This window comes from Poromitra crassiceps (assembly GCF_964638095.1).
Source record: "Poromitra crassiceps genome assembly, chromosome: 18".
NCBI lineage: Eukaryota > Metazoa > Chordata > Actinopteri > Beryciformes > Melamphaidae > Poromitra > Poromitra crassiceps.
The window spans coordinates 5,517,014-5,537,828 of NC_139636.1; the positions used below are offsets into that span (position 1 = coordinate 5,517,014).

Sequence of the window (20,815 nt, forward strand, 5' to 3'; positions counted from 1 at the left end):
CTAAACATAACCAAAGTGGTTTTAGTTTCCTAAACATAACCAAAGTGGTTTTAGTTTCCTAAACATAACCAAAGTGGTTTTAGTTTCCTAAACATAACCAAAGTGGTTTTAGTTTCCTAAACATAACCAAAGTGGTTTTAGTTTCCTAAACATAACCAAAGTGGTTTTAGTTTCCTAAACATAACCAAAGTGGTTTTAGTTTCCTAAACATAACCAAAGTGGTTTTAGTTTCCTAAACATAACCAAAGTGGTTTTAGTTGTGTTGGCCTGTAAGAACAGTCTAAGGCCATGTGTCCATATGGCGTCTATTCCTGACATTTGAACGCTGGAAGTACGCTGGGGAGTGCTGGCCTTATATATTAGTGCACAATATGCAAGGAAGCAGTCTGTAAGTAACGTTAGCTCAGCAGCGGTAGCTAGCGTAACTAACAACACACGTACGGTGATTTAGCGCAACACCCACCATAAATATTCAGTGTGCGGCCAATCTGCTCCCACAATTAAGCCTTTTTGTCTCTGTTGTCATAGTTTTCTCCAGTTGCATGAAACGGAGCACCCGACACCAGCGTCTTTCTGAAAAGTTCCGATATTTTCAGCTGGAAACGCTGGGAGCCAGCACACAAAAAAGCCGGAGCGCTCTGAAAATAGATGCTGGTTGCAGCGCACTTTCTCTAGACGTCCGTAGGCGCCCGCATACACTCTCTCCTCATTGGAAACAACTGAAAAAAGACGCTGGAGCTGATGAAAAGAAGCCATATAGACACATGGCCTAATGATAGCTAAATATAGATCTCTCTCTCTCTCAATCTCTCCCCCTCTCTCTCTCTCTCTCTCTCTCTCTCTCAATCTCTCGCTCTCTCTCTCTCTCTCGCTCTCTCTTTCTCTCTCTCTCGCTCTCTCTCTCCTTTATGTTTGTTTTACATGGAGCTATTTCCAGCTCCCAAACAGCCTCATAATCTAATAATACTATCTGTCTGGGTAATACTGTGGCAATAACAGGCCCTGTGTATGCGCTCACAAACTATAACTTAAAGATAACTTGTGCATAATATTTCCCATCGCAGAGAAGACGAGTGAAAGATGAAACAATCCAATCAGAAAGTGGCAAGGAAGCAAAGGCAGACGCTAAACAGCAGCCTCCTGCTAAACAGCAGCCTCCTGCTAAACAGCAGCCTCCTGCTAAACAGCAGCCTCCGGGGGGTTTGCCAACACAATTTGCCTTCCAAAGTACCTGGAAACATAAGAGCCGCAGCAGCCATCTCCATACAAAGTACCTGGAAACACGAGAGCTGCAGCAGCCATCTCCATACGGATAAATGGATTTAATCACATTGGTATTCGAGGAGCGACGCAGAAGTGCGAGGGGATGCTCAACTTCCCTGGTAATGAGGACAGAGGGAGATCAGCCGGAGGGAGGAGGAGAGGGGGAGAAGGGACAGGAGACATGGAAGAGGGGGAAAAAGGGAGAAGGGACAGGAGACATGGAAGAGGGAGAGAGGGGGAGAAAGGACAGGAGACATGGAAGAGGAGGACATGGAAGAGGAGAGAGGAGAGAGGGGAGAGGAGGAGAGGAGAGGACAGGAGAAGGAGATGGGAAGAGGAGAAGAGGAGGGAGAAAGGACAGGAGACATGGAGAGGGAGGAGGGAGGAGAGGGGGGAGGAAGAGGACAGGAGACATGGAAGAGGGAGAGAGGGGGAGGAGAAAGGAGGGGAGGAAAGGACAGGAGACATGGGAGATGGAGGAGGAGAGGGGGAGAAAAGGACAGGAGACATGGAAGAGGGAGAGAGGGGGATAAAGGACAGGAGACATGGAGAGGAGAGGGGGAGAGGAAGGGATGAGAGGGGGAAAGGACAGGAGACATGGAAGATGGGAGGAGGGAGAGAGGGGGAGAAAGGACAGGAGACATGGAAGGAGGAGAGAGGGGAGAAAGGACAGGAGACATGGGAGAGTGAGAGAGGGGGAGAAAGGACAGGAGACATGGGAAGAGGGAGAGGGGGGAGAGAAAGGACAGGAGACATGGGAGAGGGAGAGAGGGGGGAGAAAGGACAGGAGACATGGAAGAGGGAGAGGGAGAAGGAAGGACAGGAGACATGGGAAGAGGGAGAGAGGGGGGAGAAAAGGACAGGAGACATGGAAGAGGGAGAGGGGGAGAAAGGACAGGAGACATGGAAGAGGAGAGAGAGGGGGGAGAAGGGAGGAAAGGAAGAGGGAGGAAGGGAGAGGGACAGGAGACATGAAGAGAGAGGAGAGGTGAGAAAGGACAGGAGACATGGAAGAGGGAGAGAGGGGAGAAAGGGACAGGAGACATGGAAGAGGGAGAGAGGGGGGAGAAAGGACAGGAGACATGGAAGAGGGAGAGGGAGGGGAGAAGGGAGGAGAAAGGACAGGAGACATGGAAGAGGGAGGAGGGGAGAAGGACAGAGACTGGAGAGGGAGAGAGGGGAGAAAGGACAGGAGACATGGAGAGGGAGAGAGGGGGAGAAAGGACAGGAGACATGGGAGAGGGAGAGAGGGGGAGAAAGGACAGGAGACATGGGAGAGGGAGAGAGGGGGAGAAAGGACAGGAGACATGGAAGAGGGAGAGGGGGGGAGAAAGGACAGGAGACATGGGAGAGGGAGAGAGGGGGAGAAAGGACAGGAGACATGGAAGAGGGAGATGGGAGAAAGGACAGGAGACATGGAAGAGGGAGAGGGGGGAGAAAGGACAGGAGACATGGAAGAGGGAGAGGGGAGAAAGGACAGGAGACATGGAAGAGGGAGAGGGGGGGAGAAAGGACAGGAGACATGGAAGAGGGAGGAGGAGAGGGGGAGAAAGGACAGGAGACATGGAAGAGGGAGAGAGGGGGAGAAAGGACAGGAGACATGGAAGAGGGAGAGAGGGGGAGAAAGGACAGGAGACATGGAAGAGGGAGAGGGGGGGAGAAAGGACAGGAGACATGGAAGAGGGAGGAGGAGAGGGGGAGAAAGGACAGGAGACATGGAAGAGGGAGAGAGGGGGAGAAAGGACAGGAGACATGGAAGAGGGAGGAGGAAAGGGGGAGAAAGGACAGGAGACATGGAAGAGGGAGAGAGGGGGAGAAAGGACAGGAGACATGGAAGAGGGAGGAGGAGAGGGGGAGAAGGGACAGGAGACATGGAAGAGGGAGAGAGGGGGAGAAAGGACAGGAGACATGGAAGAGGGAGGAGGAGAGGGGGAGAAAGGACAGGAGACATGGAAGAGGGAGAGAGGGGGAGAAAGGACAGGAGACATGGAAGAGGGAGGAGGAGAGGGGGAGAAGGGACAGGAGACATGGAAGAGGGAGAGAGGGGGAGAAAGGACAGGAGACATGGAAGCGGGAGGAGGAGAGGGGGAGAAAGGACAGGAGACATAGAAGAGGGAGAGAGGGGGAGAAAGGACAGGAGACATGGAAGAGGGAGGAGGAGAGGGGGAGAAAGGACAGGAGACATGGAAGAGGGAGGAGGAGTATAAATGGGTGAGTAATATAAAAGTTCACCTCTGTATAGTATAGAGACCAAAAACTGCAGTTATTGGCACTTCCTTCGTCTGCTTCATTTTTCAGCACCGGAGGTTGCTCTTTGTGTGCACTATGGTGCACCCCTTCACACTTACAAGTCAACGACCTACTTTAATATCAGACTCTTTAAGTTGAAGGTCACCAGAGGTTGCCACTACTTCCTGGTTAGAGCTCCTGACACAAGCACTTGCTCACACAAACACAGAGGTAGCATTCGGTCAACATCGGTCGTTTTACTTGAAATCCGGCCAATGTTGTCATTCTCCTTGTATGTGCATGCATTGCATTTTAAAGCATGTTGCAACATCTGTGTGTACCCGCAGGTGTGTGTGTGTGTGTGTGTGTGTGTGTGTGTGTGTGTGTGTGTGTGTGTGTGTGCGTGCGCGCACACACGCACATGCACACGCATACGGTCACATCAGTAAGCACGTGGAATATGACTTAGTGCAGTATGCAGCACAGAGGTCACATCAGTCAGGTGGAATATGACTTAGTGCAGTATGCAGCACAGAGCTCACATCAGTCAGGTGGAATATGACTTAGTGCAGTATGCAGCACAGTTCCCACATCAGTCAGGTGGAATATGACTTAGTGCAGTATGCAGCACAGAGCTCACATCAGTCAGGTGGAATATGAATTAGTGCAGTATGCAGCACAGTTCCCACATCAGTCAGGTGGAATATGACTTAGTGCAGTATGCAGCACAGAGGTCACATCAGTCAGGTGGAATATGACTTAGTGCAGTATGCAGCACAGATGTCACATCAGTCAGGTGGAATATGACTTAGTGCAGTATGCAGCACAGTTCCCACATCAGTCAGGTGGAATATGACTTAGTGCAGTATGCAGCACAGAGCTCACATCAGTCAGGTGGAATATGACTTAGTGCAGTATGCAGCACAGAGGTCACATCAGTCAGGTGGAATATGACTTAGTGCAGTATGCAGCACAGTTCCCACATCAGTCAGGTGGAATATGACTTAGTGCAGTATGCAGCACAGAGGTCACATCAGTCAGGTGGAATATGACTTAGTGCAGTATGCAGCACAGAGCTCACATCAGTCAGGTAGAATATGACTTAGTGCAGTATGCAGCACAGAGGTCACATCAGTCAGGTGGAATATGACTTAGTGCAGTATGCAGCACAGAGGTCACATCAGTCAGGTGGAATATGACTTAGTGCAGTATGCAGCACAGAGCTCACATCAGTCAGGTAGAATATGACTTAGTGCAGTATGCAGCACAGAGCTCACATCAGTCAGGTGGAATATGACTTAGTGCAGTATGCAGCACAGAGCTCACATCAGTCAGGTAGAATATGACTTAGTGCAGTATGCAGCACAGAGCTCACATCAGTCAGGAGTAATATGACTTAGTGCAGTATGCAGCACAGAGCTCACATCAGTAAGCAGGTGGAATATGACTTAGTGCAGTATGCAGCACAGAGGTCACATCAGTCAGGTGGAATATGACTTAGTGCAGTATGCAGCACAGTGCTCACATCAGTAAGCAGGTGGAATATGACTTAGTGCAGTATGCAGCACAGACGTCACATCAGTCAGGTAGAATATGACTTAGTGCAGTATGCAGCACAGAGCTCACATCAGTCAGGTGGAATATGACTTAGTGCAGTATGCAGCACAGTGCTCACATCAGTAAGCAGGTGGAATATGACTTAGTGCAGTATGCAGCACAGTTCTCACATCAGTCAGGTGGAATATGACTTAGTGTAGTATGCAGCACAGAGGTCACATCAGTCAGGTGGAATGTGCAGTATGCAGCACAGAGGTCACATCAGTCAGGTGGAATATGACTTAGTGCAGTATGCAGCACAGAGGTCACATCAGTAAGCAGGTGGAATATGACTTAGTGCAGTATGCAGCACAGTGCTCACATCAGTCAGGTGGAATATGACTTAGTGCAGTATGCAGCACAGAGGTCACATCAGTAAGCAGGTGGAATATGACTTAGTGCAGTATGCAGCACAGTGCTCACATCAGTCAGGTGGAATATGACGTAGTGCAGTATGCAGCACAGAGGTCACATCAGTCAGGTGGAATATGACTTAGTGCAGTATGCAGCACAGAGCTCACATCAGTCAGGTAGAATATGACTTAGTGCAGTATGCAGCACAGAGGTCACATCAGTAGTAGAAGACAGAGCAATACAGAAAAACTGTCTCAAATTATAAGGTGCAAAGTAAAAAGCATTATGTGTTGGAGACTAACTGCACAGTCAGCTTCCTCCCTGCATTAGTGTGGTCTAGATGTGTGATTTACCCATAACTGCCATGTCTTAGTGCCGTCTAGAGGTGTGATTTACACAAATGCTGACAGAGTTCTGAGGAACATATAGAGTCAAGCCACAGAAGCAGAAGTCACAAGCAGAGAGAGCTGCAGCATGGCGAGGTCTGCCCGTCGTGCCCGACGAGAGGAACTTGAATTAACTGAGATCAACGAGGATCATCCCATGACGGCTCATTCTGCTGAGAGGCATCAGCGCGTAGCCAAGAGACATGGTAAGAAAAATATGAGAAGAATGAGATAGAATAAGAGAATAAGATGATTTGAAGATGTCACATTTTGCTTGATACATCTTCTTGACACTATAAACAGCAGTGAGCAGTGGAAATGGTTTTGTAAGCTGCTGTCCTACATGTGAATGTTGGTTCCACAGAGGGAAATGTTTACAAGCTGGTCTTGGTGAGCTTTGGGCTGCTGTGTGCTACACAAGCTGCTCTCAACGTCTCTCTGCGTCTCATCGTGCGTGAGTGTCTTTCTATTTTCAATTCCTTATGTTTGATCACTGCCAAGAGAAGCAGATATCTCAATTCCTCCAACCTAGAAGGACTAATTCAAGGAACATGGTTTTCTCTGACATCTGCTTTCAGATAATGCAGATGTGCAGAAGCTTGAGCTGTTGACGATGGAGAGAGACCAGTTACAGACCAGTTACAACAACCTGACTGAAGAGAGAAACCAGTTACAGACCAGTAACAACAACCTGACTAAAGAGCGAGAGACCAGTAACGCCAACCTGACCAGAGAGAAAGACCAATTACAGACCAGTAACAACATCCTGACTGAAGAGAAAGACCAGTTACAGACCAGTAACAACAACCTGATTAAAGAGCGAGCCCAGAGACAGACCAGTAACAACAACCTGACTAAAGAGAGAGACCAGTTACAGACCAGTTACAACAACCTGACTGAAGAGAGAGACCAGTTACAGACCAGTAACAACAACCTGACTAAAGAGAGAGACCAGTTACAGACCAGTTACAACAACCTGACTAAAGAGAGAGACCAGTTACAGACCAGTTACAACAACCTGACTAAAGAGAGAGACCAGTTACAGACCAGTTACAACAACCTGACTAAAGAGAGAGACCAGTTACAGACCAGTTACAACAACCTGACTAAAGAGAGATACCAGTTACAGACCAGTTACAACAACCTGACTGAAGAGAGAGACCAGTTACAGACCAGTAACAACATCCTGACTGAAGAGAAAGACCAGTTACAGACCAGTAACAACAACCTGACTAAAGAGAGAGACCAGTTACAGGCCAGTTACAACAACCTGACTGAAGAGAGAGACCAGTTACAGACCAGTAACAACAACCTGACTAAAGAGAGAGACCAGTTACAGGCCAGTTACAACAACCTGACTGAAGAGAGAGACCAGTTACAGACCAGTAACAACAACCTGACTAAAGAGAGAGACCAGTTACAGACCAGTTACAACAACCTGACTAAAGAGAGAGACCAGTTACAGACCAGTAACAACAACCTGACTAAAGAGAGATACCAGTTACAGACCAGTTACAACAACCTGACTAAAGAGAGAGACCAGTTACAGACCAGTAACAACAACCTGACTAAAGAGAGAGACCAGTTACAGACCAGTAACAACATCCTGACTGAAGAGAGAGACCTACTGACCATCCTGGGAGTGCGTTTATGTAACCAGAGTGAGTAAATGTTGATCAGAATAAGTTAAATGGTATCATTAAATGAAAGCAGTTCACATAGTTATTATTTTATGTGTGAGTGTGATCATTAACATACATGTTTTGTTGTGTTGTGTTGATTTGTCGCAGCCCAAAGGTCTAATTGTTGGACTAAATTTGACTCTAAGTGGTACTACATCTCTGATGAGCTGAAAACCTGGGACGAGAGCAGACAGGACTGTCTGAAGAGAGGAGCTGATCTGGTGATCATCAACAGCAGAGAGGAACAGGTGTGTGTGTGTGTGTGTGTGTGTGTGTGTGTGTGTGTGTGTGTGTGTGTGTGTGTGTGTGCCTGTGCGTGCGTGCGTGCGTTTGTGTGTGTGTTTGTGTGTATGTGTGTGTGCGTGTGTGTGTGTGCGAGCGCACACGTGCGAGCGTTGTGTGTGAACCCTCTACTTCTGTCTCCACAAACAGGAATTCCTGGTTGGACTAAAGTGGAGGGTGTGGATTGGTCTGACAGACAGAGGGACAGAAGGGACCTGGAGATGGGTGGATGGATCACCTCTGACCACAACGTAAGACCTGATCATTTGTTCTGACTCATTGGTGTGAGACTTCCAGAGTCACTGTAGCTACAGTATGGACCATGTCTTCACCACAGGGTTTGACTCCTTGTCCTCCTCTGTTTCAGGGACTGGGGACCAGGGCAGCCTGATAGTCTTAAGGGTGACGAGGACTGTGCTCTGCTGGGTCTTGATACAGTGACCAAATGGTTTGACCGGTTATGTGACACAAAGGTACACTGGATCTGTGAGAAGGTGTGACAGTTCCTCATTAATAACAGCTTTGTTAAAGCCCCTTGTTCAATATTTACCTAAGTGCATTAGTATATTTAGAGCCAAAACTTGGATCAGCTGCTGTTACAGCTGCTGTCTCTCAGTATATAACATGTTGACAGCACAGTTTATATCATCTGTAACAGCTGCTGTCTCTCAGTATATAACATGTTTACAGCACAGTTTATATCATCTGTTACAGCTGCTGTCTCTCAGTATATAACATGTTTACAGCACAGTTTATATCATCTGTTACAGCTGCTGTCTCTCAGTATATAACATGTTTCCAGCACAGTTTATATCATCTGTAACAGCTGCTGTCTCTCAGTATATAACATGTTTACAGCACAGTTTATATCATCTGTAACAGCTGCTGTCTCTCAGTATATAACATGTTGACAGCACAGTTTATATCATCTGTTACAGCTGCTGTCTCTCAGTATATAACATGTTTACAGCACAGTTTATATCATCTGTTACAGCTGCTGTCTCTCAGTATATAACATATTTACAGCACAGTTTATATCATCTGTTTGCAAAATGTTGTTTCAAACTTTAAAGGAGCGTTTAGCATCATTGAAGTTTGCTCATTTCCTGCCTTCCCTTGCTGTTTTACATCACTGTACAGTTTCCAGTGCTATTATCATTTGATGAGATATTTGCTATTTTTACTATATTGTATTTTCTTTTTCTTTTTTTAAGTAACTGCTTTGAAATAAAAACGGTGTCAATATTAAGGCAGAATTGGGTCAAATGTTTTGGGTCATATTTGGTGGTGGAATAATTGTCCTGTAAATGTACTGTAGCCTACTGTCCTATACAGTGCTGTAGCTACTGTACTGCACAATACTGTACTGCACTGTATTGTATTGTATTGTACTGTATTGTACTGTATTGTACTGTACTGTATTGTATTGTATTGTACTGTACTGTATTGTACTGTATTGTATTGTACTGTACTGTACTGTACTGTACTGTATTGTACTGTACTGCATTGTACTGTATTGTACTGTACTGCACTGTATTGTACTGTATTGTATTGTACTGTATTGTACTGTACTGTATTGTACTGTACTGCATTGTACTGTATTGTACTGTACTGCACTGTATTGTACTGTATTGTATTGTACTGTATTGTACTGTATTGTACTGTACTGTATTGTACTGTATTGTACTGTACTGCACTGTATTGTACTGTATTGTACTGTACTGTATTGTACTGTATTGTACTGTATTGTATTGTACTGTATTGTACTGTATTGTACTGTATTGTATTGTATTGTACTGTACTGTATTGTACTGTACTGTACTGTATTGTACTGTATTGTACTGTACTGTACTGTATTGTACTGTATTGTATTGTACTGTATTGTACTGCACTGTATTGTACTGTATTGTACTGTACTGTATTGTACTGTACTGTATTGTACTGTATTGTACTGCACTGTATTGTACTGTATTGTACTGTACTGTATTGTACTGTATTGTACTGCACTGTATTGTACTATATTGTACTGTACTGTACTGTATTGTACTGTACTGTACTGCACTGTACTGTATTGTACTGTATTGTACTGTACTGTATTGTACTGTACTGTATTGTACTGTATTGTACTGTACTGTATTGTACTGTATTGTACTGTATTGTACTGTATTGTACTGTACTGTATTGTACTGTATTGTACTGTATTGTACTGTACTGTATTGTACTGTATTGTACTGTACTGTATTGTACTGTATTGTACTGTATTGTACTGTACTGTATTGTACTGTACTGTATTGTATTGTACTGTACTGTATTGTACTGTATTGTACTGTACTGTATTGTACTGTACTGTATTGTACTGTATTGTACTGTACTGTATTGTACTGTATTGTACTGTACTGTATTGTACTGTACTGTATTGTACTGTACTGTATTGTACTGTACTGCACTGTACTGTATTGTACTGTACTGTATTGTACTGTATTGTACTGTACTGTATTGTACTGTACTGTATTGTACTGTATTGTACTGTACTGTACTGCACTGCACTGTATTGTACTGTATTGTACTGTACTGCACTGTACTGTACTGTACTGCACTGCACTGTATTGTACTGTATTGTACTGTACTGCACTGTACTGTACTGTACTGTACTATTAGTGTAGTGTTGAGTCAAGCCACAGATGCAGAAATAGCGAGCCAGTATCACACAACATGTGACATAGTGACGTTGGTCCACAGCCCAAAGACGTTGTAGTTGAACAAAAACATCTTTAAAATGTTTAGAATGTGATGTTTGTTCAGCTACTATAGGAGACTGCTAACTTTCTCATGTGAGAGACCTGGTTCAAGACCTGATGTGTCTTGTGTTTTGATCAAATTTTTAACCCCGAACCCCAAACCCCAAACCATAACCCAAACATTCACCAAGTTCTTTTAGTTGCCTAAACTTAACTGGTGAGTCGAGCTGCGGCTCCCGTTATTGGGCCCAATGACTCGTTACTGGACCCAATGACTCGTTACTGGACCCAATGACTCGTTACTGGGCCCAATGACTCGTTACTGGACCCAATGACTCGTTACTGGGCCCAATGACTCGTTACTGGACCCAATGACTCGTTACTGGACCCAATGACTCGTTACTGGGCCCCATGACTCGTTACTGGGCCCAATGACTCGTTACCTGGCCCAATGACTCGTTACTGGGCCCAATGACTTGTTACTGGGCCCCATGACTCGTTACTGGGCCCAATGACTCGTTACTGGGCCCAATGACTCGTTACTGGGCCCCATGACTCGTTACTGGACCCAATGACTCGTTACTGGGCCCAATGACTCGTTACTGGACCCAATGACTCGTTACTGGACCCAATGACTCGTTACTGGGCCCCATGACTCATTACTGGGCCCAATAACTCGTTACTGGGCACAATGACTCGTTACTGGGCCCAATGACTTGTTACTGGGCCCCATGACTCGTTACTGGGCCCAATGACTCGTTACTGGGCCCAATGACTCGTTACTGGGCCCCATGACTCGTTACTGGACCCAATGACTCGTTACTGGACCCAATGACCTGTTACTGGGCCCAATGACGTGTTACTGGACCCAATGACTCATTACTGGACCCAATGACTCGTTACTGGGCCGGACGACTCAGCAACCATGAAGTAGCAGTGGACTGAGGCAAAAAGTGATGTTCATATTCAATGGTTTTAGGAGTTCATTGTGTTGTGCACTCAGTATCCCTCCTAAGTCATCAGTCATGAGACTGATTCATATCAGCAGCTGTGGCTGCTAGATGCTACTTCTTCTTTTGTAAATAAGTTAACTCGTGTGGGTGTGATTCCCACCATGTCTCCATTAATATACAATAAAGTGATGGTAATTATAATACCTCTGATCTGAGATAGCACACATGGTTGAAAATGTGTCTGGGGTATGATGCGTTTCCACGGTGATGTACTCATCGTTTCACATACTTTGGCTCCCCGCTGGTTTCACTTCCTTCATGTGGTTGTTAGCTTGATGTCTTTTATAGATGTCTTTTTCTAAACCTTTTCAATACTTCCTCTTTGTCAAATTATAATGTTGTGTTGAAATCCCTGACCAGCAGGGGGAGAAGAGCAGTGAAGGAAAGGTCCTGAAAGACATGAGGAGACAGAGTACTGACCAGCAGGGGGAGAAGAGCAGTGAAGGAAAGGTCCTGAAAGACATGAGGAGACAGAGTACTGACCAGCAGGGGGAGAAGAGCAGTGAAGGAAAGGTCCTGAAAGACATGAGGAGACAGAGTACTGACCAGCAGGAGGAGAAGAGCAGTGAAGGAAAGGTCCTGAAAGACATGAGGAGACAGAGTACTGACCAGCAGGGGGAGAAGAGCAGTGAAGGAAAGGTCCTGAAAGACATGAGGAGACAGAGTACTGACCAGCAGGAGGAGAAGAGCAGTGAAGGAAAGGTCCTGAAAGACATGAGGAGACAGAGTACTGACCAGCAGGGGGAGAAGAGCAGTGAAGGAAAGGTCCTGAAAGACATGAGGAGACAGAGTACTGACCAGCAGGGGGAGAAGAGCAGTGAAGGAAAGGTCCTGAAAGACATGAGGAGACAGAGTACTGACCAGCAGGGGGAGAAGAGCAGTGAAGGAAAGGTCCTGAAAGACATGAGGAGACAGAGTACTGACCAGCAGGGGGAGAAGAGCAGTGAAGGAAAGGTCCTGAAAGACATGAGGAGACAGAGTACTGACCAGCGGGGGGAGAAGAGCAGTGAAGGAAAGGTCCTGAAAGACATGAGGAGACAGAGTACTGACCAGCAGGGGGAGAAGAGCAGTGAAGGAAAGGTCCTGAAAGACATGAGGAGACAGAGTACTGACCAGCAGGGGGAGAAGAGCAGTGAAGGAAAGGTCCTGAAAGACATGAGGAGACAGAGTACTGACCAGCAGGGGGAGAAGAGCAGTGAAGGAAAGGTCCTGAAAGACATGAGGAGACAGAGTACTGACCAGCAGGGGGAGAAGAGCAGTGAATGAAAGGTCCTGAAAGACATGAGGAGACAGAGTACTGACCAGCAGGGGAAGAAGAGCAGTGAAGGAAAGGTCCTGAAAGACATGAGGAGACAGAGTACTGACCAGCAGGGGGAGAAGAGCAGTGAAGGAAAGGTCCTGAAAGACATGAGGAGACAGAGTACTGACCAGCAGGGGAGATTGCTCCTAGCAGCCAGACAATAGACCGGTGAACTGATCTTTGCAGCTCTGTGTTGATTAGCCTAATGTTTCCGTGGCATTTTGATTAACTTTATGATTGAATTCCTTTTGGAACAAATGTTGGTTTAACAAATCATTCAATAATCAATAAAAAAAACTTCAGTATCAAAGATCTTTGACAAACAATTTATGACACTCTTCCAGAAGTTTTGAATGTTTGAACATCCCCATAGACAATGAAGTAAAGTACCTTTCTCTTCCAAACACTTAGTACAGAGATCAGGAATGTTAGCAGACATGTGGTGAAGTTTGACCGGAGTTATGTACACCCTCATTAACCATTTATAATGAAGTAATTTAAACCTTGTGTTTATTGTTTGCTTTTGCGCTTTTAAACAAGCATCACACCAATCTTCCTCGTCAATGTCTTCTTGTATGTCTGTTTTCCAAGTATTTAATTTATGTGATGATTCAGTGCTATATTCAACCAACATGTTGTAATACCTAGAAACATGGCCTTTCTCTTCTAAATTTGTGAGTGTCATCCCTTCAAGTGTTGATAAGGGTGGAATACACTTTTATCTGTTCACATCTCGATGCCATGAAGCTTCTTAACTGTAAATATTTAAACAAATGCTTTTTAGGTATTTGGTATTTCTGACATAATTGATTAAAAGAAAGCAAAACTCCTTTTACATACAGATGAATACCCTCCATACTCCATAACTTAAGTCCTCCATCCCTTCTTTGACATGCAAAGTTATGTTTTAAATTAGCGTTGGCACCCCGTGGCACAATTCAAACGGGATCAAAAAAGTAACCTTATTCTCCGTCCACCGCCATTCATATTTTTCACAGCGCTGGTACAGGGAGAAAGCAGGAAGTGAAGTTTCACTTTGGCTCTCTATTGCAACAGATTTGTCCACTCTCTCTCTCTCTCTCACACACACACACACACACACACACACACACACACACACACACACACGCACGCACGTCCACACACACGCACACACACACACACACACACACGCACACACACACACACACACACACACACACACACACACGCACACACACACACTCACACACACACACACACACAGAGAGGTTGATTGCATTGTGAAAGCCCAGCCTCTTATCCCAGAGGTGGTTGGCTTGAGGCATGAAGTGGATGAGTTGAGGCTTACGGTCACAGCTGTCAGAAGCCATGGTTCATGGTTGTGGATGGAGCTGTCCGAAGCCATGGTTCATGGTTGTGGATGGAGCCTGGAGTTTTGGAACTTTTGGGGTTTCGGAATAATGAGCTGTCAGAGCAATGACACCCATGGAGGTCTATCGTAAGCTAAATAACTTGCCAGCAGGCTAATTTGGCAAAACGACTGATAGTAATGTATAGCAACTGCTACATTAGCTAGTAAGCCAATAAATATGTGAGCAACAAGACACAATAGTTAGCTGAGCAGATGGTTAGCTAGCTAACGCTAACAAGCTGACAACATTATGTCTTTGTGTTGTCCATTAAATACCAGCCGGGTTCAGGGTGTCCAACATTGACCTCTCTCTCTCTCTCTCTCTCTCTCTCTCTCTCTCTCTCTCTCTCTCTCTCTCTCTCTCTCTCTCTCTCTCTCTCTCTCTCTCTCTCTCTCTCTCTCTCTCTCTCTCTCTCTCTCTCTCCCTCCAGTCCTTGTTACTGGTTCGTCAGGAGATGGTGGTTTCACAGAAGAAGCTGGGAGATTTCTGCGAGGCTCTGAAGCAATACCTGAAGAACGTCTCTGCTCAGAGAGACTGCTTCCAGTAAGTATCCCAACTGCTCTGCATTTACAGCAATACTGCATTTGTAGCAACACTACTACTATTAACATCGCTGCTGCTACCGTGTGCAGTATTCTAAGCGGGCAGAGACTATGAAGTGTGTATAAAAATGTCTGGAATTTGGTACTCGGTAATACAACGATGGGAGCATAATAGTGCGGACTCTATTTGTCCGCTTTCCACTTGTACTTCTGTCCAGCACCTAGTATTCATCGTGTTTGGATGTACGTGCTTTTCTAAACCTTTTTGTGTTTCGTTCTGCGAGACGGTCTGGCCTCTGCCCCAGGGTGGGCGCTTTCAGATTCCACAACGCGATCGGGCCAATCAGGGAGCTGCCTCATAGTTGACATCGTAAACCGGCCAATCAGGAACGCCGGCTGGCAAAACAGTAATGGCTGCCTCCGTGGCTCTCCAGCTCGAGCAGTAACTTCACCGTTCGTCGAGTTTAAACAGTCATACAGCAGTTATACAGCAGAAATACACTCGATAACAATTAAACGAGAACAAGTTTCTCGGCGGAAAAGACCTTTTCGCCGTTCTTCCGAGTGGATTTGGATTTGACTGGATCCGACGCTGATTGGCTGAAGGACCGGCTGTTTCCACCCGCTGAAATGATGGGGCGGAGTCCAAACGGATCCACGGAACCAAACAGAATGCGAGTTCACCGATGGGCGGCTTTAGCTCAGGAGGTAGAGCGGGTCGGCCAATGATGCAAGGGTTGGCGGTTCGATCCCCGCTCCCTCCCAGCTGCTGTCGTTGTGTCCTTGGGCAAGACACTTAACCCTCCTTGCTCCCAATGGTGTGTAGGCACCCTGCGTGGCAGCCTGCCGCCATCGGTGTATGAATGGGTGAATGTAGACTATCTACTCATTGTAAAGCGCTTTGGATAAAAGCGCTATATAAATGCAGACCATTTACCATTTACCATTTACCATGGTTTTAACCAGACTAAATGTCAGGACTTCTATATATTCAGAACCTTACAGCCTCATCCAGCTCTGGTCTAAGGCAATACAAATTCTATTCTATTCTATTCTATTCAACCGACATAGATTTTCTCAGTATTTTCAGTGTGTGTGCATACTTCCTGATTCAGTTAAGCTTTCAGTGAGCTGCGAGCATTTCATCATTATAATGTTTCCCAAGTCTAAAAAACTGGCATAATTCCCAGGTGCTCTGGATTAGCGAGGCTGCTAATAATATAGTGTCACCTACCCCCCGCCTGTAACGTCCTACCTGTAATATATAGTTTGATATAAATCTACCTGTAATATATAGTCTGATATAAATCCACTCAACCTCTCATTCATCCTTCTCTGAGCCTTAGGGTGCTCTAAGACGGCCTAATATCCAGAGATTTCTCCCAATCCCCAGACCCAATATAGCCAAAGCGTATTCTGCATATGCCCTTGGTGAGGCTTCCAGGTTTTCCTCTCTACTTCATATGTTCATTTCCTATTACCATGCCAGGGCATTGTAATGGATTACCATGCCAGGGCATTGTAATGGATTACCATGCCAGGGCATTGTAATGTATTACCATGCCAGGGCATTGTAATGTATTACCATGCCAGGGCATTGTAATGGATTACCATGCCAGGGCATTGTAATGTATTACCATGCCAGGGCATTGTAATGTATTACCATGCCAGGGCATTGTAATGTATTACTATGCCAGGGCATTGTAATGGATTACCATGCTAGGGCATTGTAATGGATTACCATGCCAGGGCATTGTAATGGATTACCATGCCAGGGCATTGTAATGTATTACCATGCCAGGGCATTGTAATGGATTACCATGCCAGGGCATTGTAATGGATTACCATGCCAGGGCATTGTAATGTATTACCATGCCAGGGCATTGTAATGTGTTACCATGCCAGGGCATTGTAATGTGTTACCATGCCAGGGCATTGTAATGTATTACCATGCCAGGGCATTGTAATGTATTACCATGCCAGGGCATTGTAATGTATTACCATGCCAGGGCATTGTAATGGATTACCATGCCAGGGCATTGTAATGTATTACCATGCCAGGGCATTGTAATGGATTACCATGCCAGGGCATTGTAATGTATTACCATGCCAGGGCATTGTAATGTATTACCATGCCAGGGCATTGTAATGTATTACCATGCCAGGGCATTGTAATGTATTACCATGCCAGGGCATTGTAATGTATTACCATGCCAGGGCATTGTAATGTATTACCATGCCAGGGCATTGTAATACATTACCATGCCAGGGCATTGTAATGTATTACCATGCCAGGGCATTGTAATGGGAGATTGTAAACCAGATTGGTTTTTGGGGATCATGTCTCTGTGAGGGCTCTTCAGAGACAGAGGTGAATGGGGGTTGACGTCTCCATTTGAACACAAATTACACACAGTGCTATTGCCTTATTATTACCAATACGATTAAGGCTACATTTAAGACGTATGACACCAGGCATTTTTATTGTTCGGAAATGGTTTAAATTGAGCCGTAAATACCAGCGCTATTGTCAATGGTTGTCTGGCAAACGAGACATCCCTAACAGCAAGGTCAATATATATGGCATCTGATCCAGTTGTATTTCATTTACAGGTGAAAGATTTGTCCAAAATCTGTATACAAATAGTGAGTGGCATTTAGTGTCCGATCTGCTCATGAGAGGCAGTGATGTAACTGACTAATGTATGTATGACATCTGATTTCTTAAATTGAAAAACGGCTTCATTAAATCAAAAACCCACCTCTTACAATATTCAATCAGAGATTGAAGATTTAACTGAAGAGTTAATTGAAATTGACTTCAGTACTGTGTAAGCTAAAAGCGTAGAAACAGCAGACTATGCCATAAAATATTCACATTAGAAGTACCGAATGTAATTGCAATAAGGATGATTCCACATCTTTTAATCCAGCTGTACCCGGCTCCGTTCCAATTTAACACATTTTGCACTTTCTCAAATAGAAAAGTGCCAGAATGTACTTGTGTCCTCAAAATGTCAACATCAAAGATTCCTAAATGAAGTATCTCGAGCCATGGCTCATTTTAAAGCTGTTTGAGAATGCAGGAGTTCTGCACAAGTTGCTCTAAAATCTCCATCTGAACAAGCTGGAAAGAGGAACATGTCATGAGGTTTTGGAGTCTGCACACTTTTCTTTATCGTTGGGTCCACATGTGACAGAGGCAACAGAGAGGACAGTCCACATGTGACAGAGGCAACAGAGAGGACAGTCCACATGTGACAGAGGCAACAGAGAGGACAGTCCACATGTCACAGAGGCAACAGAGAGGACAGTCCACATGTCACAGAGGCAACAGAGAGGACAGTCAACATGTCACAGAGGCAACAGAGAGGACAGTCCACATGTCACAGAGGCAACAGAGAGGACAGTCCACATGTGACAGAGGCAACAGAGAGGACAGTCCACATGTCACAGAGGCAACAGAGAGGACAGTCCACATGTCACAGAGGCAACAGAGAGGACAGTCCACATGTCACAGAGGCAACAGAGAGGACAGTCCACATGTCACAGAGGCAACAGAGAGGACAGTCCACATGTCACAGAGGCAACAGAGAGGACAGTCCACATGTCACAGAGGCAACAGAGAGGACAGTCCACATGTCACAGAGGCAACAGAGAGGACAGTCCACATGTCACAGAGGCAACAGAGAGGACAGTCCACATGTCACAGAGGCAACAGAGAGGACAGTCCACATGTCACAGAGGCAACAGAGAGGACAGTCCACATGTCACAGAGGCAACAGAGAGGACAGTCCACATGTCACAGAGGCAACAGAGAGGACAGTCCACATGTCACAGAGGCAACAGAGAGGACAGTCCACATGTCACAGAGGCAACAGAGAGGACAGTCCACATGTCACAGAGGCAACAGAGAGGACAGTCCACATGTCACAGAGGCAACAGTGTAGCTTATGATTATGGAAATGGTGCGTTATCTTGTTTATTCTCACGTGAAGAGCTGTCTCCATCTCACACTGTAATGGAGAGGTTTTAACACGTTGAGTGCCATAGCCGAGATATCTCGTCTTACATAATCCAACGGTTAAGTGCCATAGACGAGCTATCTCGTCTTACATAAACATTTTTTTTTTTGACGGTGGGACATCAATCAACCCCTTTTACGTCTTCTATATCACTATCGGAGGAAGAGAATGTGTATAATCTATTTTACCGACCACTAAGTGGCGACAGTTCTCTCCCAAGACAGAGAAGCCACAGCCAGCCACAGCCAGAGCAGCCAGCCAGCGCGCTGGAGAAAGCCACAGTGTAATTTTCAAGGAAGCAGCTCGGCGAAAACTCCCTCGATCCCACACACACACACACACACACACACACACGCGCGCGCGCGCGCGCGCGCGCACACACACACACTCGAGCACCCCCGCGCATAAATAAGACCAGAATCGCAAAAGCTTACTCAAACCTCAAGAAACAGTTTTACAGTCCAGACGGCCGCGGAGAATCCTTCCCCCGCAGCACAGACGGAGGGAGGAGCCCGGAGACACACACACACTCTCTCCCTCTCTCTCCCCCTCCCCCCAGTCCCGAGAGAGAGAGAGAGAGAGGAGAGAGAGAGAGAGAGAGAGAGAGAGAGCACACACAGAGCGGGAGACAGACACGCCGCGGGGGCAAAGAACGGACAGAGATCCCCTCCCCCCAGAGCCGCGGAGCAACGCGCGAACACACACACACACACACACACACACACACACACACACACACACACACACACAATACAGTATACAGACTCGCCCAAAGGCACCCACAATCACAGGCAGGTGACTGTTCTGCTGTTTGATTGAATTTCACAAAACTGCGATTATCTCAGCTTGCTGTCTCATACGCTAAAACCATGCTGTACTCAACGGCTAATATCTACATAACTACTAACTCTGCAAACTAACTCTTTTAGACAGAGAAAGCACACATTCTATTAGTTATTTTTAGATGATTGGTGTTCACGAAGTCTTAACAGAAAAGAATCCTCGGCTGTTGTAAAATGAGCCAGAATCCTCAAAAAAAAAAAACTGGCACAACTTACCTACAGGATTGAAAAAATGGCTGGCACTCAATGTGTTAATAGTCATAGTGAGTAGAATTATACAGGTATTACAAACAAGGAATTGGACTAGAGGTCTTCGGGTATGCCCGAACCCCCGAAGACCCGAGGACCCGACCCGGACCCAGCCGGGTCTAGCGTCCATTTAAAAGAAGTGACTCCCGGGTCCGGGTCCGACATTTGGCGGGTCCGTCCAGGTCTGGTTCTCAGCTTTCCCGGGTCCATTCGGGTCCTGGTCCGTCATTTTGGACCTGTGAAGACCTCACGTGAAGACCGTGAAAGGACCTGAGTGAGTGTCCTGACTTTGCCATCTTCTGACCCCAGCAGGGCCTGCTGGCCCAGTGCAGGCAGGGCCTGCCGGGGTCACTGCACTGGGTTCAAAGCTGAGATAAAGGTGCCTAAATGGAGGAAGATCAATTTGCTCATTGCCTCTGAAAAGATTTTCTTTTCCCTTTAGCGCTCATCTCGCTTTCTGCATTTCTCTCTCTGCAGTTCATCTGTCACAAAATAACTCATAATTGTATACAGTATTTATTTTGTTCTGCCCTCCCTCCTCATTATCTTTTAGCATGTATGTGCATGTGTGCCTACACACACACATACATGTGCACACGCACACACACACGCGCACACACACACACGCGCGCGCGCGCGCGCGCGCGCGCACACACACACACACACACACACACACACACACACACACACACACACACACACACACGTAATTATAGCCTCCAGCAGAGCTCATACAATTAAAGTTATTTATTTCAACCCCCCTTGGAGATGTGTAGCAGCCTGTCCTCCCACTGCCCTCTTCAGGTTCAGGGGGGAAATGCAGGGACAGACTGATCACTTCCTCTCCATTCATACCATCAGGTTCCATTCACACACTGTTGAGCCCAAATGATGAAATCTAATACTCAGATTACAATGAT

The 20,815-nt window shown here is 46.0% G+C and overlaps 1 protein-coding gene across 1 annotated transcript in view; it reads left to right on the forward strand.

Moving 5' to 3' along the window:
• Positions 1-20,815, forward strand: part of necab2 (N-terminal EF-hand calcium binding protein 2) — a gene marked incomplete at both ends in the record, with an annotated part of 233,051 nt that overhangs the window by 201,822 nt on the left and 10,414 nt on the right. The window contains one exon of the mRNA XM_083654659.1: positions 14,668-14,780. Coding sequence (XP_083510785.1) covers positions 14,668-14,780 — 113 coding nt within the window. The remainder of the gene's footprint in view (positions 1-14,667; positions 14,781-20,815) is intronic.